At 34.8% G+C, this 26,554-nt stretch overlaps 2 protein-coding genes across 2 annotated transcripts; both read left to right on the forward strand.

Annotated features, from left to right (window-relative positions):
- Positions 1-4,852: 4,852 nt before the first annotated feature.
- Positions 4,853-20,862, forward strand: LOC120346398 (serine/threonine-protein kinase Sgk3-like). Its single transcript, XM_039416125.2, has 15 exons — positions 4,853-5,051; positions 5,740-5,823; positions 6,714-6,862; positions 7,607-7,694; positions 8,614-8,666; positions 9,516-9,573; positions 9,709-9,792; positions 11,855-12,030; positions 12,419-12,524; positions 13,695-13,877; positions 14,169-14,276; positions 14,993-15,043; positions 15,465-15,554; positions 16,444-16,530; positions 16,778-20,862. Exons 1-15 carry the CDS (start codon positions 4,938-4,940, stop codon positions 16,856-16,858), a joined length of 1,512 nt encoding a protein of 503 aa, XP_039272059.2. The 5' UTR covers positions 4,853-4,937; the 3' UTR covers positions 16,859-20,862.
- A 36-nt stretch (positions 20,863-20,898) lies between these two features.
- LOC120346397 (uncharacterized) lies at positions 20,899-25,309 on the forward strand. The gene is made up of 2 exons (XM_039416124.2): positions 20,899-23,928; positions 24,790-25,309. The coding sequence occupies exons 1-2, from the start codon at positions 20,902-20,904 to the stop codon at positions 24,991-24,993; spliced, it is 3,231 nt and encodes a 1,076-aa protein (XP_039272058.2). The 5' UTR covers positions 20,899-20,901; the 3' UTR covers positions 24,994-25,309.
- The last annotated feature ends 1,245 nt before the right edge of the window (positions 25,310-26,554 follow it).

A 26,554-nucleotide genomic window follows, 5' to 3' on the forward strand; every position in this document is an offset into this window, starting at 1 on the left:
CTGCTGTTAGAAGTCGGGCGTATTCTTTCAAATGCAGGATACCATCTTTTACCCGTATTAAATACGCCTTGGTTTTGTCAAATAATGGTTTTGCCGTTGAATTTTTCAAAACGTGTAACACTAATTGATTCACCTCTAACTCAGCTACAGACATGGCTTCGATTGTTTGGAATTCATGCAGAAACGTATCCAACTCCCGTAGTAATAATCGCTGATTCTGGTCAATTTCTCCCTGTAAGAAATTCCATTCCTGTCTTCTTAATTCGCGCTCTTTAACCATTTGAAAGATGACCTCACTTAGCCGTTGATTCTGAATAAAAGTCGATCGGGACAATTCATTTAGTCTTGACGCAACTTGTCTTAAGGCCTCTTCATTCTGGGCAAACCTCGTGTTCACCTGTCGAGTCATTTCGTCAATTCGATCGTTAATTTCGCCAATAAGGGTTCTTGTGTTTGCATAATTTATTCCTGCAAATATTAGAGCTATTGCCTCAAATATAAAGCGTTTATTTCTCCGGGCAGGAATTCCTATTCCGGGCACACTAAGCGGATCTTGCGCGTTCCGACTTGGCCATTTGCCTCCTTTTAGCATAAGAGGTGGGGCCGGGAACTGAGTTCGGTTGCGAGCAGGGTCATACTTAGTTTCGTCCCAGAACCGCATTTTTACTTCCATACTCCCGACAGGGTATTGACATTGTTCATTTCTTTCAATTCGTCGCTTACATTCACTGTCCCAGTGCAACATGGACGGATAGGTGTCATATAACACCATAGGTCCATGTTTTTGTATCACTTCCCCATCGTGAGTCCAATTAACAATATGAGTTGGCGCGATCCACCTAATTTTCTCATTCCATTCCGGGAAATCAAAATCACTTGGCCATATGTTAGTGGATACCGGCCAGAAGGTCTCATTCAGAACCCCTACGTATTTTGTAGTGTTTCGAATTGACACGCTGTTATGTTCATCATCGACTTCTTGTATTAAAAAATCGCCTTCTAGGGGTTCAAATATTAAATCGTGCCCGGTAAACTGATACCGAATTCGGTTCATGTAAGGGGACAGTCCTTGTTTGTCTACGTAGTTAGTTAAAAATGTCTGAAGTATACCTTTGTCAAAATCCATTACTTCGACGCCACCTTCTGTCCCACGATATTGAATTGCTTTTGTGACTTGAGTTGTTACATCGACTGTTGCGTAAAATTGTAGCAATCGGATCACCATAGCTTTATACGCCGTGAAGGTCGTAAGCATTAGATTGGTCATCGTTTGGACGTGTTTATTGCGCCTTTTGCTTGGTTGCGGCGCCCATTGCCATGCAAATCGGAAATGTTGGCCTATAGGTCGCCTATACGTTTGATTTTTATAAAGAAGTGAGCGTTGTAAATCAGGCTTTATCCAGGCAATTCGCCGTTTGCACAGGCACTCCCGTTCTAGCATGATAGGACTTTCCCAATATTTTCCCTGGGGATAATTACGTTGTTGATAAGTTTTCTCTTCCGCAACCACATACCCGAAATTTGAGGAATAATAGAGAGCCGGAGTTTTATATACTTTGTCGCCGTCACTTACGTTCCAGCAGTTTTTTAAATCAATTTGTTCCCATGGAGTAGATGGATCTGTCAGTTCCCAATGCGTGGCGTTTAATTGACTCGCCTTGATCAAGGTACCCTCGTTCAACGAGGCCACGCCCAAATTTAACTCTCCCATAACACAGAAGACTTTTTCCCTCGACAACAATACCATAGCACATAAACCCAATGCGACGCCAACCCAATTATTGTTAGTACGAGAATTAAAAACGTGCACCATTCTGGATTCATCGGAGGATGGGCCGGCCATATCATTTAGTTTTTTTTTTTTTAGTTTGTAACTTTTATTTAACAATAGTCTGTAAAACAAAATTCAAAAGTTCATGGTTATGTACAACACGGCATGCCTGTTTTATTATTACTTCATTTACAGTTCCAATTAGTTCGCTGAGAAATTGCCATTTCGAGACTGTAGGTAGATCTTTTCAGCCTCCATGCAATCTACTTTCAATAATTTTTGGATAGCAAATATAACACTCTCAGGTAATAACACATCCGTTTCGAGTTCATAGTTTATTAGTGACCATATGGGGCTGCTGCAGGATTGCATTGATTTAGGTCGAAGATAACTCAACGAATAAGGGTTGAACTTACGAGATGTATGCCGTCGGGTTCTCATTGGGCGAGGTGCCTCACTGCGCGAGAGTCGGGTCCCTCCCCATCGAGTGAACATTTCAGTACATTGTTTCAGGTATCTCAGCACGTTTTCTTGTTTCTGTTCGTCTTTGAAGAACATACGAACACAGGCGGCCTCCCACACTCGCTGCATGGCTTTATTGCTAAATCCTCTGTCGAATTGAGTTAGTCTATCTGACTCCCTCTTTCCACACCAGATGTCATGTAGGTGGCTTTCGCAATTTCCTGTGATGACGTAATCATAGACTCTTTCTCTCAATTGTTTCTGACGTTCTTCCCGACTGGTCAATAATGGTAGCGATATTTCTTCTCTTGTCATAGAGTTGGGACGATTAGACGGTCCAGCACACTCTCCCTTCCAAGCCTCAACCCCCTCAGTTGAAGTTATGGTTATAAGGTTTGCCATGGATATTGCCCCCTGACACCTGAAGTCTCCTTCTACAGTCATCTCGCCTACCTCTTGTATTTCGTTGTTCGGGGTCGTAGCGTCGGCCTCACTTTCATCCGGTAACGGTAGCGGCATTTCGACAAAGGGTTTTGTCTTTTCACATGCAAAATACGCTTCCGGATAGTCCATGGGCACTCCATCAATGTCGTCGAGATCACTTTCCTCCGATAGCGGAGGGGGACAGCTAGTAATCGAGTGCTTAAGGCTTGGCGGTGAGTAGGCAGGGCTTGGTGGCGAATACGCAAGGTTCGTCATTTCTCCATCACTTTCTTCCCCATAATCTGCCTCAAACTCTGGCACTGGATTAGTAGTTGAGGTTGCTATTTCGTATGTTGTTGTGGACGGCTCTGGCTCGAGGACTTGGTCTGTGGTTGTGGTGGTTATTTCATGGGTCGTGGTAGGATCGCTATCCAACACATACCCAATAGTAAACGTTCCTTTTTCTGCCTGCTTCTTTAATTGTTTCATCTTCTGTTGTAAGGTCGTCACGATTTGAGTAGTTAAGAGCATTAGTTCAGCCACCTCCGTTATGTCGGCTATATTCGTATCCGGTCCAATTAGTGACGATACATGTTTTCTTTGTTGAGTAGTTCCCCAGTTAGCTGTAGTTGTTAACAAAAATACCGATGCAGCTTTTTTATTCGTGTTTTCCATAATAAGTCTCTTATAGGATTGTATTGTTAATTCTGTTAAAGTAATATGAACATTGTAACGTAGTTTTTTTTTTTTTCTTTCCTACTTTAGTTTTCAAGCCTGTTTACATCATACTTTGGATTATTCGCTATTGCCTCTAAAATTTTGGCAAAACGTTCGTGTGGGAGGTGTCTTCTCCTCCATTGAAATTCATCTAGGTAAGACGGGATCATTTCCCTTCTTGTCCCATGCATTTTTTTAAATTTTTCTTTCACTCCAGTCCAAAGCCCTTCTACACTATTTGTGGTTACCCCCTCATCAGTGACATACATCAAGCTATGATTCACTGTTCGATGCGTGTATCCCATTCCCAACTTTTCTATGTCTCTGTAGGACCCAAAACAATCGCTCCAAATTTCTGAATGTGGTGCAACGTTTGCCTTTATCAATTCTTCCATTGTAGCTTTAGTTCTACCAGTTTCGGGCACTAATTGCAAACATATTTCTTTGGTTTCCAAACATATAGCCCCCCACAACCAAATAGGCTTGATTTTTCGGGCCCTAAAATTTGAGCATGGCTTTCGTTTGGCTATCAGCGTTTCATCGATGCAGACTGTCATTTTTTTGCCACCGATCTTTTTAAAACTCTGAATGAGTTCTGTCGAGCATATTTCTCGTATGAAATGCAACCAATCTACAACAATACGGGGACTCACATCTATTTCATATACGATTTGTCTCTGCGGTACATCCATGGCCCAACAATATAATAATATCACCAAGTTAACCAGGTCGATTTTACTTCTCTCGAAAAACGAGTTTTTTCTTATTGTCGTTGTATTACGGCAATTAGCTTTCCTACATCTAAACCTTGCCCCATCGAGCTTGTTTGCCTTATTGATTTCTTCTACCATGGCGTTTCGACATTTGGGGCAGTTCATGCCGCGGGCGAGTACGCGATGTTCCCGCAAGAATCCTATACAGTCTCGTACATTTGACAAAACCCCAAGGGCTGCCAGACTCCGGATTTTCATATCGCTGGTTGGTCCGGTACCTATCAATAAAATTCAGAATGTCAATTTCTCGTGTGGTTAAATTCATTTTATATTCTTCTTATCTACTCATCGTTAGTTCATGACGCATGAAATTCATCGTTAATAGCATTATTTATGTATTAGATATTGTCCGTATTCCCTAGACAATTGAATGTATTGTCCGTATTCCCTAGACAATTGAAAGTGTCGGTTAAGTTATTAGCTACGTTGTTTAGTGAACATGCGCCCATGTGCTTGGTATGATAAAATTCTTCTGCCATACGGTACCGGTACCGGTACCTAGTTCCCGTATTTCAGTATTTTGAAATTGTTTGGTTATTCTCATGTATCAGTGTATGGGTCTGATAGCAGCAAAATATTAAATAAAATCAATTCAGTATTATAGGCCTAGATATTGTTATTCTTAAGCAGTTGCTCAAAAGTGATTAACTGATTAATCTAACAATATTAAATTTTATTATTATCTCACCACCTCTTGATGTTTGAATTTTTCAACTATTGTAGTAGTAGTTATCAGTATATTGAATTAATCTGGATCTAGAGTAAGGCTGTATTGTAATTTTCATTCTTCAATGGATACTATGGATAAATCACCGACAAATTCGGCGTCTTCTAGTACTGCACTTATGCAGGCGGAAATAGCTTTGTCAAAAGATGAATATTCGGAAAAGAAGAAAAGGTTTACTGTAAGTAAAGTTTGTGATTTTAGGGCAAATTTGAATGTGGTATTGGTAAAATAAAAACTTATTTGAACTTATATAATTAATTTAAAAACGTGCTTTTTCAATAGAATTTCTTGTTAATCTTGAGGAAAAAGCTCGATTAACTTTGATATCTTAATTTTTTTTGTTCCTGTGAACTGAACAAACTTGCCTCAGAGTATAGTCACACATAGGGCTGGGAGCTGGTTCAAAATCACAGTAGCCCCTTTTTCAGATGAATACAGTTCTACGGAAGCAAGACTCAAAATTATTATTCGAGGGGTTTCGAATTCTGAAATTAAACTTTCAATATATAAATTCGATTGAACTTTTAAATTGAAATTTATAAAAATTTATAAGCTGAAATGGACAGGTTGTAATATTTGTATCAAGTATCAGAAAATTATAAAAGTTGAGAAAATAATTGATGGTTGTAAGCTGGAACCATTAAAATTTCTGGTAGCCCCAGTTCTGATTCCAGCTTTATCAAATATGGTAAGCTTGGCTCCGGCTCCACCAAAATGTCACGACTCTAGGCTCCAACTCTCCATCCTCTGCCACACAGTATAGACACATTAGAAAATTTATTGTTATGTAAAAAATTGGTTTGCTAGTTACCCCATGTCTTACAGTCAGTACAGTATTTTGTACTAAAATTGTGTCTATAATACAGGTTTATAAGGTCATGGTGAGCATCGGGAAAAACTCGTGGTTTATATTCCGCAGATATGCAGAGTTTGATAAATTGTATCAGACGGTAAGAGAGCTATTTTTATTGAAAATAATCATATACTAACTTCATTTTTTGAGGATGCCATAATATACACATTATTCTGAAATCTGATCGATATGTTTATGCACCCTAATTTAATTTGCCAATTAAATATGTGTGCTGAAATATTAGGGGTCTCATGTTAAGACTTATATGGAATAAAAGTTTTTAATTATGAATGGTTTTGTACTAACTTCATTTGAATTAGCTTAATATAACTTGTTAACATATATCGACACCTCAAAACCAAACAGTGCTAAGTCCACTTTTCCAAAAAATGACATTCTTCAATTGCTGATTTTCCTGGACTTAGCTCTACATTTTGGTCTATTTGCCTTATCTCTAGGTGCTCTAGATCTCAAGACAGCTATGGACATAACCCTGCTTTTTTTAGGGCATTTGAGAACTAAACAGAGCTGTGTCTACTATAGTGGACTTAGCTCTGGATAACTGCATTGTAAGTTGGGGCTAAGTCCGTTTTTTGGACATAGCTCCTCTCAAAAAATATAATACAAAGCGCTAAGTCCATACCAATCTCTATAATAACATAATAAAGGGGCCCTAAGTCCAATAAAATTGTTTTTGGTCCAGAAAATTGAGAGCCAAAAAGGGTTAAGTCCAAAAAAAAAACCCCAAAAAAAAATTGGGGCGGAGCACAAATTTTTTTATACCATCTAAATATGGCCTTCATTGTAACTCTGGTGGACCATAAAAACTAGACATCCTCGATGTAAGGTATTAGAGAAATTGAAAAAAGAAACAAAAAAAAAACGTTTTTTGCGTTTTTCTCAAAACTAGAAAAATGGACTTAGCCCAATTTGGATTTCATGCGTCGATATATTGTTATGTTATGGGGGTAAATATTTCTTTTCCAGGTGAAAAGGCAAGCGCCGCAACTGAATTGGCGTCTTCCCCCAAAACGAATATTTGGAAATAATTTTGATCCAGAATTCATAAGACAGAGAAGAGATGGGCTGAATGATTTCATTACAATGCTTGTATCTCACCTTGATGTTTTGCAACAGTAAGTTTTTTGATTATTATTCGAAGTATCAGATTCCAAATTCAGTAATGTTCAGTCAAAATTGATTTTTGAATAGTATAAGGTAGGTTTTGGATCTTAGTAAATTTGGAATATCTAATTCTAATGTGTGCAGTGGCTATTATATGTTACTTTTCATACTCAGTAAAGAGTTGAAAAATGCTTAGAGCTTGATGGCCTTTTTTATTCATTTCTTCGTTACTTGGTAGTGCTATTAGAGTTTGAAACTTAGAACTTAATATGGCTTCATTATTGGCTTGTCAAAAATTCAGTTGGAGACATGATTCATTGTAGCATACTGCATATGATTCTTATATTCCTATATTCTAAACCAGGGGTTCTCAAACATTTGGTGTTATGGAGCCAGTGAAGAGGTTGACTATTATTTAAAGGGCCCCACAGTAAATTTGTAAAAATGAAAACAAAGAAAACACATTGTTCATCACCGATTTTTGTTCCTGAATAACTTAAAATTTGTTTTATTTAATGACTCGGATGTATTTGCTGCTTTGTATTTAGAAAATATTCAGTATTTCAATATAAGTAAACGAATACCTCGCGGAGCTTCTAGGCTTCTCTCACTGGGCCTCTGTATGGAGCACTTTGAGAGCCTATGTTCTAAACTGCAAATGTTTGCAACCATCTTAGAATATTTTTTTCTCAGCATTTTATTGTAAGCTATGAGCAAACGGCTGAGTGTGTAATGTTTATTTCTGCATTTTCCAGTCCTGATGTACGAACGTTTCTTGCACTCGACAGTCCACGTAGTAGAATGTATGACAGTGATGATAGTGACTCACCTACTAGCAGTTTGGTGAGTTAATTCATATTGTTCATTGATCACACAAGTTTATGTTGTCAGTTTTCGACTTGAAACAATTTACCATAGTCTCGACTTTGCCAATGACTAGTGAATAGTGATCGTCCTGAAACATCTTGATTTTTTTTTGTGTTTTAGATAATTGAAACTTAATTTGATTTTAGAGCATTGATATTGTGATGATAGTTAGTATAAATATAAACAACAGTTTTATATTTTCTATGTTTAATAATACCTTTTAGATAGGTAATAATCCCTATTTGTTCATTAGTCTTTTAACAATGATTTACCCACTATCATAAAAGAAAGTACACCATAGCCATATATATATAAAGAACTAAAAAATTCTATTGATAATCCACTTAACTTTGGCTACACACAGCGGTAACGAAAAGAATCAGTGCTATCAGTCCTGATTGATTTTTTCAAGATATTATGCTCTAAAAACATATAGAACAGAGTTGCCACAAAAAATTTGCTAACACACAATTAAAAAACAAATACTTTTTTATGTTAATTGAAAAAGCCAATCCATATATTCTAACACTATATTACTCCAAAAAACATAATCAGCATAGATTTTATCAGCAAAGATTTTAACCCAAACAGAATTTTAAATTAATATTATTAGATTAAGATACCTTGAAAAAAATTCAGATAATCAAAAATTTTGTTTTCCCTAAATTTTCCATTTTTTGAATTCCGATTTTTTTTTTATGAGCAAAATTATTTATGTTGAATTTTTTAGATAGAAGTTTAACATTTCATGATTTTTTTACAAAAAAATTCATTCAGATTATCTAAGAACAAAATTTATCATCAGTCTGAATTGTAGAATATCAAACAATTTATAATATTGATATTGCTCTATGATGACTCGATTTTGAATTTTCAGCATATCTTTTCTATTTAGTCTGGTTCAGCAGAGGAAACAAATGTTGAGCTCGGACCTTCTAATGATCCACAGTGAGTAATGAATTGTTTATATACATAATTTTTAATATTCAGTGGTAAGAAGTACTGATTCAATTGATTCAGATATTTGAGACCAAATCAAATTATTTTTCGACTGAATTTTGAAATATTCAATCTGGTTTAGTGGTAGACTGGTAGTAATATAACAGCTATGGATAAAGGGTTTATATTCTAGAAATATGTGTCCTAAATCTTCCTTCAGAAACTCTGAAAATTACTCAACTTGAAAGTCATTATGTGTTCACTTATAATGTGCGAGATTGGTTGGAGTATTTCAAATCTCTGTTACCCAAACAAAATTTTGTATTATGCTACCTCACTTCCTTGAAGACGCTCACCAGACTGGAAAATTTGGTTTGATTCGAGAATTTTCATTTTTGAATCAACCTATATTAAACCTTAGCCAGCGTAGTTTTTGGTTCAACGTGTTGTCATTGACATTACAAAATACCATAGAACCTATTTGTAGTTTCATTTCCTCCATTTTTCTGTTGATTATGTTAATGTCACACACCTCTATTTCCATGAATTGTTGTTCATATATTCCATATGGAATGAGTTGATCACAATTAATGACGTCATGTAACGGTATTTAGTATTTATATGTTACATTGTGAGTCATTTTGACTGATGCATAAATGAATAGTTAGAAAATATAATAATTATTAAATGATCTACTGGAGTGGAAAAATTGATTCGCGTATCTATAATCTAAAGTATATCATAATATATCATAATATATTATTGATATAGTGGGTATATGTATATTTTAATATTGTTTAGAGCTATAACCTATATAGCAATGCAGTGAGTCCTAACTTTCTTGTATTTCCTTTTCAGTGCCAAACCAAGTGACTTCGATTTCCTCAAAGTCATAGGAAAAGGAAGCTTTGGAAAAGTATGGTATTGTTTTTATTATTCAAATCCTGTGTGCATTTTTATATGTCAATTGGTTTGTTTTACAGTCTGACTGAACAATGTATATTATATGTATTATATAGCTTATTTAGAAGATTGAAATGATTATTTTCAGGTATTGCTTGCAAAACACAGAAAAGATGAATACTTTTATGCTGTGAAAGTTTTACAGAAGAAAGCAATAATGAAGCGAAACGAGGTAATATTAACCATCAAAAAATTACTCTATTAGTTTATGTTAGTTCATAAAATTGAAATTCATTTGAAATCACTTCTCTACTGAATATTCATTTTGGTAGTCATTAATATGAAGCAAACATTGAATATTTCCTATTTGAATGGGTTTTGATCAAGATCCATATGAAATAGAGTTGTTGATGTACATATAGATATTTATGCAGAGCGTCAACCGGAATAATAAGTAATGCTAAAAATTGTGAAATTGAAAATTTTGCGTCAATATCAAAATTCAATTGTTTCCAACCTCATAATTACCGATATTGAGATATTATGCATTTTTATATTTTAAATGTTACGATTTGTAAAAATTTGAATTCATTGATGATACCTTATCACAGACTTTTATAATTTCATTTACAATGAAATACAGGATATAGTTTCATTGTAAAATTACCTGTAACTATTGTTGTCTTTAGTAGACAACATTTCACTATTCTATCAATGCAAGTTGAATTATCAACTGGTATAGTATGAGTCTGACTCACTTCCTCATACCGCTGTGTCATGGGATCTAAAAATAAACAAGAAATTGTGATCCAGGCTTTTTTAAATGAATACGTATGCAATCATTGAGTATTGAATACCTTATTATAAGAAATAAAAAAAATATGAGAATTGAAAATTTTCTGCACTTTTTCAATTTGTGGATTTATGAATAATAATTTTATTTTTTATTAAATTCATGGAATATGTTTGGAAGTTTCATGATAACATAGTTACCTATAGATTTGTACTGTGTTTATGATAAACATAGTGAAGGCTATAGAAATATAATACTACATTCTGGAATAAGCATTGAACAACTGAATTCCAATTTTACTGGTCTGTTTTTGCTAAAATGTAGTACGCTTATTATTACTCATTGTTCAGTGTGTGATATGATGTACATTCCAGTATATGATTCTATAACCCTTTTGGACTGGAAGCATGCATAAATTGCATAAGTGGCAAAACACTTACCGGTACTCTTATATGCAAATTGATATTTATTCTTCGATAAAAGTTATTTTATGTCACTGATAATATTTTAGTTTATATTTATACATGTTTTGTCATGATTATGCCGTTGTGTGCACAGTTCACACATGATTGTTTAAAAATGATAATAGTTTAAAATAGAGGTGTAAATACAAGTTGATCAATAGGTATCAATAAATCAATTAACATAATGTGAAATTCCATTAAATGTTTGTCTTCCAATAGCAAAATGAAATCAAAAAATATTTTGTAATCAAAATTGTTTGATGATGATTTTGATTTGATTCGAAAAGCCAATCAACCTAGATTGGACCATGGTGTAATAACATTATATATAATATTTTATATTTCTGTGAGCTATTGATAAAAAATTTATAAAAAGTATATTGAATTTATCGATTGCAACACATTTTCAAAGGTTTTGCTCTTCAAAATAGATTTAGTCAATCTATTTAGCATATATCTATTACCTTGGTTTTCCAAGTGCTGACAGATTGTATTCACTGTATTTGATTAGCAGCAAAGCTGATTACCGACTTTGCTTGAATGTATTTGTGATATATATTGAAACAAAACTGGATAGGATTCACATATTTATTCTGGGGGAGAGGAAACCGATAAGACAGCTTAACCATATGGCGAACCACGGCCCCTCGTTCGGTTACCATTCCATGCCAGGTATGGGATTAGTTATTTGTTTTTGGAAGCATGGACTTGATGGTGGAGGAAGCCGTAACCGACCAACGGTTACGTGAACCACCCTACGGCGACGAGGAGTCTAGCAATCCTGTCGCACATAACCATCCCTGCATGGGATTTGAACCTGCGAACCCACGCAGAGTAATTAGAGGTGCGGTGGCGAGCGTATTTCTAACGCTCAGCACGTTGAGCCACACGGCGTTATATGTATTGACAATGATAACATATGAACAGTGATTATGATTAATAAATGCAAACAGACAGTAGGGCAAGCAACTGATTGAGATATGCCCGAGTTCCATTTTGTGTTTTAGTTCTTTTCATTTTGTTCTTTTTACTTTCAGCAAAAACACATCATGGCGGAGAGAAATGTTCTTCTTCAAAATCTAAAACATCCATTCCTTGTTGGTTTGCACTACAGTTTCCAGACATTAGATAAATTATATTTTGTACTTGATTATGTCAATGGCGGAGAATTATTTTTTCATTTACAAAGAGAAAGAACATTTGCTGAATCGAGGTAAGAATTTGTTAAAAAAGTAATAAATCTAAGTCATAGAAAAGTATCGGTACTGTAATGATTTATAATAAAATTACTCAGGCTTTGGCATCGGCTCTCAACCCAAGGTAATTTAAATTCCAACTCTATTTCTGGACTCCGAGCAAATACCTTTGGTTTTGCTAGACATCTGTAACCCGTCTATTAAAAATGCTTCATGGTTTTTGAGCTGAGGGCATAAATTTTTAATTTGGACTTTCAATTTCGAAAGTTTACATTCCCACTTCTCACTCCCAAGAATTCAAAATTAGGATTTTGAATAAGACAGTTCGGATTGATTTCTTTCATCTGCCATACTTGTGTAGGTATTTCATCATAAGTTAACAACCAAATCTCTAACTTTCTCCAGGGCAAGGTTTTATGCAGCGGAAATCGCAAGTGCAGTTGGTTATATGCATTCATTAAAAATAATATATCGAGATTTAAAACCAGAGAATATACTTCTTGATTCAAAGGTAAATATTGTTTTTATCATCGATATCAATAAAACCAGAATGACTGAATCTGAAACTTGCTCTAAAATTATATTCTTTGGAATGCGATCATAATATGTGATACCACATTTTCATATTACTTTACAATTGCCTATTTTATATAGTTCTTTTATATGTTAGATATCATGAAATATAGCAAAGATTGAAATAAAAAAAAATTTTGTACATTTTAAGTGTATGCATAGTTAGTAGTTTGTTTGAGATAGATAAGTAGAAATTTATATGCCTTTGGGCCATTCCAAGCAAAAGTTGAATTCCATCAATTTTTTAAAAAGTGTAGTGAAAGTAATTTTTTTTTATTTTTGATATCAAAAGACATTGGAATTTTATTGGACTGCATTCATTTCATCGAACAATTTAAAATTTCACCCAGGTTTTTGATGGTTTATAAAAAATGGCCTGAAATGTAGAAATTTTGGTATAATTGACATATTTTGTGATGATTCCTGACACAAAGTGTTTGATTGTGTGGTACAGTTATTTCATATGGAATTGACGCACTGGATTTAAGTTAATAAAGTTTGAATGTTTGCAGTGCTGTAGAACATTTCTTCACCCATTTAACGATTTATTACCAGAATTTTAAGAGATGATAGAGGCCGCTATTCCGAAGTCGAAAAATGTCCTGTAGTGTCACATACAATATGCACATTATTGGCATGGATTTACATTAAGTAACTTGAGCAACACATAGAGGGGTAGTTCAGCTACTGCACCAGAAAATATTATGGGCTCCTACTGTACCATCGCAAAAATTTACATCACAACACAATGTTCTGTTAATGCATGGTGGATTTGCCGCCCCGTGGCCGTAGTGTCATGCTATATTTTTTTTATCTACTAAGTAAGGTTGGGTGTAACTTTTGTGCAATTTTTTACATATTCAATAAGGCAACTGATTGGACAATGAAACAAAACATGTAGCTGAAAATGTGAAAATATATTGAATTTAACAACATGCAAAATTTCTGGAATTGTCCTGTAGTGTCACTTGGAATAGCCCTTTATGTATTTGCCTTTAAATATTTTATCAGATGTTACTGGTTAGAAATTACTATGCTACTAAAGTTTTTCCAATTTTAGAATATTCAGTTTTCTTCTTTTTGGCCTCTAATGCTCTTTTATTACTAGGGTCATATTGTGCTCACCGATTTTGGTCTCTGTAAAGAAGGAATTGAAAGCAATCAAACAACATCAACATTTTGTGGAACACCTGAATATCTTGCACCTGAGGTTTTGAAAAAGAAACCGTACACAAGATCAGTGGATTGGTGGTGTTTAGGGGCAGTATTATATGAAATGTTATATGGCTTGGTATGTATTGTAATACTGTTTTTTTTTTACTTGTACGCTTTACTCTGAAATTTAAGCTTCGAGAAGTTGAATGTACTGATGCACTATAGCTGCAATTCAATGTTGTAATAGAAAGTAACATCAATGGCATAGGCAAAAATTTAAAAGCGTTATCATATCGAGTAAACTATTCCATTCTTAAAGAAAAATTATGCATCTGAAATTTGTTATGACACTATTTTTCGTTAATGACTAAATTTTGTATAATATGCACTTCTTTCTTTTTTTAAATTTTACTTATTTATTTTTTAGCCCCCGTTTTACAGTCGAGACACACATGAAATGTATCAAAATATTTTATACAAACCACTGAAATTGAGAACTAATGTATCTGCCTCAGCAAGAATGATACTTGAACAGGTTAGCTTGCTTTTATTATATGTATAAAATCAGTTTTTTTATGAGATGAACTCGTTATTAAGTGTCACGACTGAAAAGTATAGACACTCAAGATTGAAGTATTGTCTCTGCTTTTGTTCGTTGGAATGTCATTAAATAATTTGTTTTTCGTGCTTTTCATTTTGTTCAATGCTCAGCCGTAGTGTGTTAGGGTTAGGCTATAATTTTATTCCAATTTTCCCTATTTTAATTTTATTACGTCTGTGTTAGTCAAGTGAGTATACAGTCCCTTTACACAACTTGATGTAAAGTAAGCAAACAAAATTAATTACCTCCATATTGGTACACACACTTCTGGCGCTCCCTAGATTGAATGTGAGCTCTTATTTGATCGCTGTAAGAGTTTTGTCTTCCCAATTTTCATAAATTTTGCAATATCGTTTTGAATTAACATAACAAATCAAATATTGAATCAAGGACCTCAAGGAGTCTCTCATATCATATCAATAATCTTTTATGTAGGTGTTCTCACATCAAGCATTACTCACTGTTCAATTTTTAGTGGGCGACTGTAAGTCCTACACAAACAACTATAAAAATAGAAAATCAAAGCCTTCACTAAGGAACAATATTTTTCAGAATTTTAAGATTGATTGTGTACTTGTTCCATATGAATACAATACCAATTTATTTCAAGGCACCATTCCAATAAATTTTTTGTTTTTTTGCTTTTTTAGCTTCTTCAAAAGAATCCAGAATTTCGATTGGGATCTGGAGATCGAGATGTGGTGAGCAATTATTAATTAATTAGTGATGGGACACACGGTGTCGCTATTGAGTCCAAGAGAAGGAATCGAAACCGCAGTTTCTGTTTTGGGGGATCGCCAAACTTTCGTCGCTGCGAACGATCGATAAGTCGGCGGTCTATCTAGTTATTGATTCTTGCTAATAGTCAAGTATTTAGTGTTTATTTTTCTTCCAGCTTATTTTGCTTTCAATTTAACAGAAATTGAATCTACCCTCTTTCAAACATCACGTATAGGCAATAGACTGTGGGTATAATTTTGTCCACATTTGAGATATCCATAATTCAAGAAGGTTGAGCATTCAATTGACACTCAACTTGTTACAAATACTATGTATTAAATATTGCTAAGTATATTTTGTAAAAGTTTGTTTATAGCACTGACATAAGTCTATGATTTTCAGGTTGATATAAAAGAACATACCTTCTTTTCTCTTATAAACTGGGAAGATCTTGAAGCCAGGAAATTACAGACACCTTATAATCCTAATGTTGTGAGTTGCATATTTTGTTAACCAACACTTCCATCTAAAAGTGGGAAAATAACTTATTTAACAGTTGCGAGCCATCAGTGATTTGCTCAGGGCTACATACAACTTTGTTGCTATGCATGATGTAGGAAGCTTAGGAGCACTTAAAGAGTCAATAATATAGCACAAACAGCTAGATCCGTGGTTGCCAAAGTGGGGTCCGTGGAGCACTTTTGGAGGGGCCACGAAAAAAATCTGTTATAGGGCTCATAGCTTGATAATACAAAAATTAAGTGCCTAAATTTGCAATACATAATTGTCGCCTTTTGCTGCTTCGCAATCACTGCTGGAGACACTGGTTCTTCACTTATTGTTTCGACCATGCTGCTCTATTGGGATGTCACAGAGCTGTGGACCTGTGATATCACAGAGTTAGTTTAATTGCTGCCAAGCCAATACAAGTCAAATAACTGCAGAGATGTAGCTGACGCTGCCTTTTTGTATGTTTGTTGGTATAGGAGGGAGTTACAGTAGGCACTAGGCAGTTTATGAAGTTATGCCAGTTCGCTTTAAAGTGCATTGAACATCGTCATAGACTTTTGTTCATTTTAATGTTCATTAACGGAGCATTGATTTTTTGTTGTGATCTTTTAATGTTTTGTTCTAGTGCTCAAGGCCAGGAATAATTGAAAAAAATTGCAAAGGTTCTGTCATGGAATTATTTTTAAAAAGTATGGGAACCACTGAGCTAGTAGAATAAGGAATTTACCAATATGAATTTTCATGAACAAATTTTGTCTTCAATTATATTGGCGAGCTGGAACATCTTTTGTACTTTGTTTTATCTGATAGATTTGTTTTGCGGTTTTAAGATATTCTCAGTTTAAATTTTATGATATATTTTTCATACAAGGCTGGGCCTGAAGACTTAAAGCATGTTGATCCAGAATTTGTTCAAGAACCTGTTCCAGAATCTCTTGGGGAAAATGACGACCATACTGTAAGTTTGTGTGTATTGATGCAATTTTTTTCATTCAATGGATCAGCTTGCCACTTTGTGGCTACAAAAGACTGATATATCAATATTTGCTGTTAATTAAGTCTATCTTGTAACTGATTGTTAGTACATTTTCTGGCCTGTGGCTGTGTCTCACACAACAATGTGATTGATTTATTCCAATATCTGTATGTATATCCTTTCTCCATATTATATTAAAATAACATGCAATGTTTACATTAAATTATAGGTAAATGCAAGTGTTCAAGAAGTTGATGATGCCTTTGTTGGATTCTCATATGCACCACCTTCTATCCTTTCAAACTCATAACCTGGCATTTATGGCAATCTTGAGCTTGGACAATGCTAGTGAAACAATGCAGGATCTGAAGGCTTCTATGACACATTGGGTGGAAAAAATAACAGCATAGTTTGAATTAAACAATTTGCTTCATGATTTTTTGTCAAACTATGAACTGTGGAGTGAGTATGGGGCATTCTGGCCACAGACTTCGTATCGGGAAAACAAAACATGAAGCAGGTTGAAGAGAATTCTTATCGGTTTGATGTCTTCAAAATATCCACTAGATTTAAATTTAACTAATGTGAAATATGCTAAATTTAACCATTTGATCATGGTTTATGCCATTTTTTTTTCGCGAAATTTGAGTTATCAGACATTGGTAAGACAAATTATGATTACCGTATTTGCTCGTTTTGTAGCCCGGGCCCATATTTTTTTCAACCAACTCACTAACCGGGCCTTAATGCAAACCATCCCTTATTCAAGCACGGACGCTTGTTATTTTCGATCGTTACAATAAATAATATATTGTTATTTCCAGTTCTCAAGTATGGTTTAAACGAGAATAACGAAAATTTTGACATTTTCTACGCACCGCAGGTACAAATCCGCAAAAGAAGAAAAGATTTGCGACGCCCCATCAATATTGAAACGATGCTCTTGGGCATCGGGACGCCCAGTTTGAAAACCATGGTGTTACATAATCAATGCTATCTGTTTTGACTTGGACGCCTGAGGCGTGAGTGTTATCTACCGGCGCTCAAAATTCAACAGCGTTGTGACAAAAGCGCTTCTTATTTCCTATTGTTCTCTACCACTGAAAAAGTCAGCTTTTACATCTGGCGGGTATTCAAGCACGGGCCCTTATTTATTTTTATGTTTTGTTCACACGGGCGGCTATTCAAACAGGCCCTTAATCAAGATCGGGCGGTAAAACGAGCATATACGGTATACTGTAACAGTATTGAAATCTCTCAAACAATTTGAACTTTATTAAATAACAAATTAAGTATGTTCATTTGAAGTAAATTTTTGTTCTCCCTTCTTGAATTCCAGATATGTGATTGTAAATTGAACATTGCCTACTACCTCTTAGTAAAAAGAAAAATGATAACTGTATTTCATGGATGTGACATGGTTTAAGGTCTATACTCGCTCATTCAACACTCATTCTGTTGCCTTTTTTCATGCAAATTGAGAGCTTTTATTTTTTCTTCCAAAGCCTGAATTGGTTGTTTTTCATCATTTTGAAATCAGATTCTTACTTTTTTAAAATCTCGCTCACCTTATATTATTGCATAAAATGTTGATATCATTTTGATCAATAGTTTTTGCTACCCATCATGAAGTTAACTAATTTTGAAATTGAATTATGCCCGTTCTTATACACTTTAATATGAAATATTAAAATTCATGCAGTTTTCTATTAGACTTTCCATAACAAGTCCTATGCAATGTTATCTTAACATACTTGTATGCATATTTCCATAACATTTTCACAAAGATTGAAATTTCACTGAATTGTATTGCCAACAGATTTGTTCAAACCAAAATTGTGTTCAAACCAGTGCGTTCTTCCATTTAAACGGCCTTTATCAAAAAATAACGTTAAAATATATATATATTTTATCAGTGTTGCTATTTCATAATATTTTCTGCGTTTTCAGTGGAGCAACAGATTTGTATACATAATCTGCTAGGCTGAAATATGACATTAATTATATGGGGTAAAGTAATCTGTGTAACAATTTATCACATGAACCCAGAAAATTTTGGCTATAGTTTTGGCTTGATGGCAGAACTATAAATTTTTTAAAAAACAAGCCTATTTTACATAACATTTTATGTAAATAGCATTAAAATGTATAGGCAATTGCTTGATTTAACTGATTTTCTGCCTATCTCTGATTTTTTCTTTAATTGAGCCAACATTTCTGGCAGTGCTTTTGAATTCAAATGTTTATGACTGTTTGTCTTTTGATTCTCAATGTTAACTGTTTTTATATATAAGATGAATGTACAGTGATACCTCGGTAGTCGAACAACTCGATACTCTTAATAATTTGGTAGTAGGCTAAAAAATTCTAGTCAAAAATGCTGAGGTACTCGAACGTAAATTCGGTGCTCGAACACCTGAGCATGTGGCCGAGTGAGATGATCAGATGACGTCTCCCAATCCGCGCATCTCGTCCGCGTCTTGACCATTCAAGAGAGATGCCCAAATATATGGATGCGAAGGCCAAAACGTAGTAGGATGTGTATGTAGTCTGTCACGGTAGTCAAACACCAGTCCTGAACGAATTATGTTCGACGGCCGAGGTATCACTGTGTTTTGATTTGAAAAGCTGATATTTTCATATATTAGAGTGCATATACTATTGACATGAGATGTGATTATTTTGTTGTATTCTTGCAACTATAATGTGCTTGTAATGTTTCTTTACATTATGTTCAGCTTACTGTTTTAAAGCTTATGCTGTTATTCAACATAATAGCTCTATAGGTATGAATAAATGCCTGTCAAGATCACTTTTCAGAGCAAACACACCTTATAAAAAGGTGTACAATGTTATAAGTAATAGAATCAGTAGTTTATTTTCCCCCATAATGGAAATGCATGCTGCATATACAGAATGTAAAATTGGAATTGAAAAAAATAATACTGATTATCGTGCAGTGACACTCTTAATGAAGACCAACAATACTTAACACAATGGTAATAGAAAAAAGTTGAACATTGACATTGAAAACAAGTAATTTTGTAATGTCAATTGTAATTTACCAATGAATATTGCCATTATTTACTAATAGGAAATGCTTGTTTATTGCCATTTACTGTTAAACATGCAGTTTTGCATTTCTTGAACACCAGTTGATCATCATTGATAAATTCTAATGCTCATTTTATATGCAAAACCTGATTATATGAAGTAATATAGGTATTTATAATGTGTTCATCCTCTGGCTATATTACTTTTTATACTCCAAATATTTCTTGATTGGAATAATTTTATTCATGTCCAGTTATGTCTGTTTTACCATAAACATGATTTTTGTTGTTGTGATATAATGGTAAATTTGCCTTGAATGTGGACGAATATTGCATTTCGTAATATACCATCTTGCATACTTAATGGTAAACTAGTTAATATTGTTATAAAATGATCATTCTTAATATATTGTGCAATATTGTTGAAATCTTTCAGAAGTGAATTTTTAAACTTTTTGTTTGTATCTCCCTGAGTTGATGGAAAATACCATTTGTTCAAAAATTGACAAAGAGAAACGTTTTAAAATATCCTCCATTGTCTGTTTTTTTGTAACTTTGAGCATAGGATTTAGTTATAAGTTCAATGCTCATCAGTTTTTGCAACCTCCAGAAATATATAGAAAATTGTGGAAACTTTTTATCAGTGTCTCTTTAAAAAATCGATTATGCAATCAAGTATGCATTGTACTGGAATGTTAGGTGATCGATTGGAAACAATCTAAAGTAAAAATGTGTCAAAGATTCAAATCAAAATTGGCTATTATTTTTCAAAGTCTTTAATATTATATTATGGGTCAGGTTGAAATTTTTCACAAACCTTCCAATGAAAAGTTTCTTTGTCAGCATTCATCACAATCAATTTTGATGTTATTGCAGTAATGTTTCCGTCATCAGGATAATTGTCCCAAATACTATTATTGTGAGTGGTGTCAGAATTATTATCGACATATTGATCATTCCATATCATCTTACTTTGTATACAATAATGACTATGCCATTTTCGTTAATAAATAAAATTCATTGAATCCAGCCATTTTATTTGTGCAATTCGTGCCTTGTGTAATATAACTGTTGTCGTTCTGGAAACAAAAAGATTGACTTCATCCTATTTGTCATTTTTTTCAAATGTTTCTGTATGAGAATTATTTTTGAAAATTTTTTTTTGTGTTGTTTTCATTTTTGAAATCATGATTTTTCATTGTATACATTTGAATATTGATTATTGCTATTTAAAATATTTTACTTGTATTTCTATACCCAGGTATATTTCATAAAGTCCGTATTTAAGTAAGGTTTTGTCATGGCGGAGAAATACAGCAGAAGTGTGCTGAGAGTTGTTATAGCTCAGCTTAGTCAAGCTGTTGGATTTGATTCAATTCAATCATCTTCTCTTGACATTCTCACCAATGTGTTGGAACAATATTTACTTGTTTTATCAAAGTCTGTTCATGATTTTAGTGAACAATGTTGTCAGACAAAACCGAACCTATTGGATGTAGAATTTGCATTAAAAAGAATGCATGTTGCTATCCCTGATTTAGTCGAGTACATGCAACAAATGGAGCCGGTTGCTTTCCCACATAAGGTGCCAATGTTCCCTGCACCAAAGGATTCGAATTTACAATTTCCTTCTGGTAATAATCCTGAAGATTTTGACAGAGCGGAACATATTCCTCTTTACATGCCTTCAATGATTGTTGCACCACCAAAACCAATTGTTGAAACTGAAGAAAATGATTTACCTGAAAGCCAAAAAAGTAAGAAAGCAACATTTGTCATTGCTGGCAAAGCACAAGGCTCTTCCTCTGATGAAGATGATTATTCTGCAGGTGAGGCATCGAATGAAGAATACATGTCCGATGATTCCCTATCACATAACCCAGTGAAGTCTCGTCATTTGACAAAACCAGAAGACATTCCAACAATTGAAGGTACTGCACCAAGTAGTATGATGTCTGAATGGGATGAGCTGCGTGGTAGCATGTCACCAACAAGACGAAGTAGTTTTGAAACGGCAAGTGAATTACATGAACGACCTGTAGTAAAAGGGAAAAAGAGTTTCGATGAGCCACATAATTACACACCATCTCATAAAACGACTAAACCTTTTCAAGACTTGCCATGGTTGAGCCCTGATAAACCCACTCCAGAAAAGCGTCATGTGCCATCCACGAGCTCAAGTGTGCGTAAGGATTCTTGGGCGTCCAAAACTACAAAATCTGAAGACCCAAAATGGCTGTCTGGAAAGAAAAAAACTGCTGATGTGTATGATGCTGACTGGTTGCAAGGTGAAACTGCATCTCCTGTCCATTTATCTAAACAACACACACCAGATTTATCACTTGGAAGCTCCACGGTGGAAAAGAAACCATGGCTAAGTAAGGATAAAGATTATTCTTCTACACCTAGTAACAAGGGCACACCTAGCTCAAAAAAGCTCATGACTCCTCAAAGTGGAAAGCAAAGATTGACTTCGACTCCAAGCAGTTCTTCAAGCCACAAACATTTTTCGAAACAAGGTATTGACCGAAAATCATCTCATCACAAACCATATAAATCATTCAAACATTCATCATCTAGCAAGAAAGCTGACCTAGGGGACGAGCCTATAAAAGCTAAGATTGAGGCGGCAGAAAGACTTATCCAGGGTCCTCCTGTACCTGCTTACAAACCTCAAACTCCAAAATCAGTAAAACGTGAGCCTGGTCTGCAATCACCTCCTAAGTCTCCAGTGCGATCTAGCATTGAACGAGCTGAAAAACTACTCAAGCATCCTGTTGAGAATTTAAATTTTCCTCCTTCAAGAGAAACCTCTCCTGTAATCAAACAAGAGAAGCTTTTTCCTGGCAAAAGTCTCGAAGATAAAGATCGCTCCAACTTTGCATCTTATAAATCTATGGATGATGCAATTGATGCTGTTATCAATAGAGCTTCAGAAGAAACTGTAAAGAAAGATGAGCAGGCTAAAAAAGATGCGGAGGAAGCAGATTTGATGAGATTCTCTCATCTTGTAGAGGATTCTAGTTCATCAGATTCTGATGCGGATGTTTCTCATAAAGTGGAACAAATGTTGCAACTGGAAGAAAGAGGACTAAGAGATGCACATCCTCCTACTCCAGGATCATCTCCCATTCCTACTCCGTCATCCGCAGAAACTCCACAATCTCTTGACATAGATGATGAAGATGAAGATGTTATCGTTGATTCTGATTCAGGTGAATCAATACCATTACCGCCAAAAATTTCACCTGTCAGTGAGAAGTCAAAATCCAAACATGAAAAACATAGTAAAAAAGAGAAGCACAAAAAGAAAATGAAACGAACAGATGATGGAAGCAGCAAATCCTCACACAAATCGCATTCAAAATCGAAAAAGGATAAACACATTCATAAACCAGCATCTTTCGTTACCACAGAAACAATATCTGAAAAATCAGTTAAAATGAAAGTTAAACTAAAACATTTGAAACACCCTGAACCTAAACTTTTTGACGTCGATCAAGATTTGTTTAAAGCTGACATGAAACAAACACCAAAACCATTTAAAGAAGAGAAACATAAATTTAAAGAAGGCAAGCATCATAAGACAAAAGAACATAAAAAGCATTCGACACCGAAATTATCGGAAGTTAAACAATCTTCTGGTGAACACGATATGTCAGTGGAAAAAATAATTCTGAAGAAGTCAAAGAGCGGAGATGCAAAAGTAGTCAAACCCAAAGTGAAAGAACACGCAAGGTCACCTTCACCACCATCTCCGGTGATTAGTCGAAATTTACCATTGCCAAAACTTTCTGCTGCAGTTCCCGTCATGAATGTTACAGCAACAATCAAAGAAAAGGAAAAGAAGAAATCTAAGAAAGAGAAAAAGAAGAAGAAAGATAGAGATAAGGACAAAGATATTGATATTGGATGGTCACATGATAAAGAAATAAGAAGGGAAAGCAAAGAAAGAAGTCATCATAGAGAAAAATTTAAAGATCCTGAGAAAGACGTCGCTATATCGTTAAGACGTGATTCTTTTGATTCTGATGCTCCTTCCCCAATGGTACCAAAACTAACATTAAAAATGGGAGCAAGTGAGAAAAAATTTGTTATTAAGCAAGGTGGCAATTCTAGTGTCAAATCTAGTACCAAAAAACGGTCACATTCTTCTATTGGCGACAGCCCAATACCTGCCAAAGAACGAAAGGTGTCTGTAGAAAGTGTAAAAACTGTTTCAGAGAGTTTTGCAGCTGCTGTTGAAAGAAAAGTTATCACTCAAACGATAAGTGCTGGCCCAGCTCCGGCTCCACTCGGTGTATATGAAGACGAAGATGGGAATAAGGTTTGCATTTTTTCTGTACTTTTCCCGCTGTTTAGCATTTGATGCAACTTGCAAGTGGAACTGTTAATACGATTTTACTTCCAAATATAGAATCATTTTAGACTGCTGTGTAGGATTTAGCATGATAATCTTTCCTGATATTAGTATATTATTTTCCTTATAAATCTTGTACTGGTTTTGTTCAGAGTGATAAGTGTGGAAAAGTCGCATAGAAAAAATCACTTTAATCATAAAATTCTATTCATACGGCAGTTGAGTGGTTTCAAAAAATTCGCATTTCTTTAATTTAAAAAAAAATATATAACCTTCCTATTATATAGAATATTTTCTTGTCATTTATCGAATGCCCTAGCTTATGAGTGTATAATAAGCTGAGATTTTTAACCGATTCCACGCAATTGATGCTCCATTTACTCAAAAATACATATCCATGTCAAATTCAGCCAATACCACACCTGATCAAGTGTGTAATTTGTCTGGCATTTTATTTAGCTTGTATGTGATTGCCCATTGCGTATATGTAACTATTTTTTTGTTTTTTCACTCCATGGAAATTTAATGTTGTTTTTTGACACACCTGAAATATGTTAAACCATATCTGAAGCGCTTTTTTATTCATGTTTATTGATAATAATATTGGGTGGTAACTGTCTCCGATGACCGCATGGTTGTATCGTTGCCACCTAGTCTGAACCGAGAACTATTTTGCATTTGATTAATTATGTTTTGTTGTGTATATGTTTTCTAGGGGACAAAACAAATAAACTCTCTCTCAGTATTCTCTGTCATAATAATCTTGGCCTTATTCGATGCCAAAGAAACAAAACTACAGTGTGTATCAACTATCTTATTCTGTTGCAGGTATGGATTTGCCCAGGATGTAATAAGCCTGATGATGGTAGCCCAATGATTGGATGTGATACATGTGACGATTGGTATCATTGGCCTTGTGTTAACATCAAAAAAGAACCTCCTGATGATGTGGATTGGTATTGTCCAAGATGTATCAAACGACAACAGCTAAGTAAACTGAAAGGATCTGCTAAAAAACGTAAAAAGAAATGAAATTGAATAATATTGGGCGATGGGATCTGATTGATGTGGCACTGCAAGGCTGTTTTTGCGGATATTTGAACAAGGAATAAGTTTGGCTCCATGAGACCTGTAATATACCAACAAATCGACATGTGAATAACTTATATGACGAGTGATGACCATGCATTGTCCCGTTTTTTCCGAATTATGAAATGATTTTGAAGGTTAAGACTGGCAATAGCACCATCTGTTAGCCCCGTGCTTTGCTTAATTAAATGACTGTCATTCTATCTTTGTTATGCTTGTGAAAGATATTTTGCTAAGAAAGCTTCGATCATATATTGCATTTTTGCATGGTTATTTCATTGCCCAGATTTGAAGAAAAGTGACAGAAATGGCAGAAAAGAATTTTCGTAACTGGGTTTTATTTGTCAGCCTTTTAATAGCTTTGCCGACAAAGGCTGCGTGTGTTTTGACTGTGACTAAGAAAGGTGTTCAATCATGTCCAACGAGTAAGTTTAAATAGTAATTTATGGTTTGAATCTTTAATAATATGGATGAATATTATGGATACGAAATGCTGGCGGGTTTTATCACATTGACAAGTAAAGCGGTCAGAGGCAGTCCGAGATGTGGGGAGATTTCACACAGCCATTGAGAGAACGGATAGATATGAGTCTATATTCCTTATCCTAAGCAAAACATGGGTATAAATAAAGATAACATGATTTGAGGCTGAAACACAACAATAGTAATTTGTCCTTGGAGAAATTCAGCCAACATAATAGTAGCGTGGTGCGATCGACGAGTGTTTTTCTCCCCATAGCTGGTTCATATATGTTGACAACTGACCGTGGTTCTCCATATAATTGAGCCATGTTATTTGGATTCCTGCCAGGAGATGAATATGAAAATTATACAATATTACTAGGGCTGAGAATTTCAGGGAAAACACTTTAACCGTTAACCGGGTAAAATTAACCGGTTAACCGCCGCGTGACGTTTGACGTAATAATTATAATTTCAGCTTGTTACGTCACAATGGTTATAAGGCAATTTCGCGTGTTCTTATCCCGGTATCGCTCAAAATTATTCACGAATCGAGATAGTTTCATGATTCCTCTGCTGCAAAAGATAGGCAGCGGGGTTCGGGCATGTGGAAATATTTTAGAAATCCCGATTCCGTTGTTAAACGTCATTTATGTGACAAATTCTTAGTGTTCGATGTGCAAATTCTACTTCGAGATATATATCATACAGAAAAACGGCATCAACTGCACACTTGTTGTATGACATTGAATATCCGATTTTGCAATGAAATCGTGAACAATATATTTCGAAATCGACCGAAAACTGATTCTGAATTTATCATTGTAAATTTTCATTATCAGCAACCTTGGAACTTCCATTATTTTTCACATTTATTGATTCCTTACCCACACAGTTAGTAATATTTTTTTTAATTAAACGCCGCAAGAGATAAATTTGCGATGACGTAATCATATTTGACGATGTTGTACGGTATGAAGATGATTTGTACCTGAGATGTCAGTTAACGGTTAAAATAAATCATAACCGTTAACCATCTGAA

This window comes from Styela clava, chromosome 8 (genome assembly GCF_964204865.1).
Source record: "Styela clava chromosome 8, kaStyClav1.hap1.2, whole genome shotgun sequence".
Classification (NCBI taxonomy): domain Eukaryota; kingdom Metazoa; phylum Chordata; class Ascidiacea; order Stolidobranchia; family Styelidae; genus Styela; species Styela clava.

Bases quoted from the DNA above. Each gene is read 5' to 3' on its own strand.
- LOC120346398 (XM_039416125.2), top strand. From the start codon at position 4,938: ATGGATACTATGGATAAATCACCGACAAATTCGGCGTCTTCTAGTACT. The intron at 12,525-13,694 runs GTAAATATTGTT...TTTTATTACTAG, and splicing joins ATATACTTCTTGATTCAAAG to GGTCATATTGTGCTCACCGA. The intron at 14,277-14,992 runs GTTAGCTTGCTT...TTGCTTTTTTAG, and splicing joins CAAGAATGATACTTGAACAG to CTTCTTCAAAAGAATCCAGA.
- LOC120346397 (XM_039416124.2), top strand. From the start codon at position 20,902: ATGGCGGAGAAATACAGCAGAAGTGTGCTGAGAGTTGTTATAGCTCAG. The intron at 23,929-24,789 runs GTTTGCATTTTT...ATTCTGTTGCAG, and splicing joins AAGACGAAGATGGGAATAAG to GTATGGATTTGCCCAGGATG.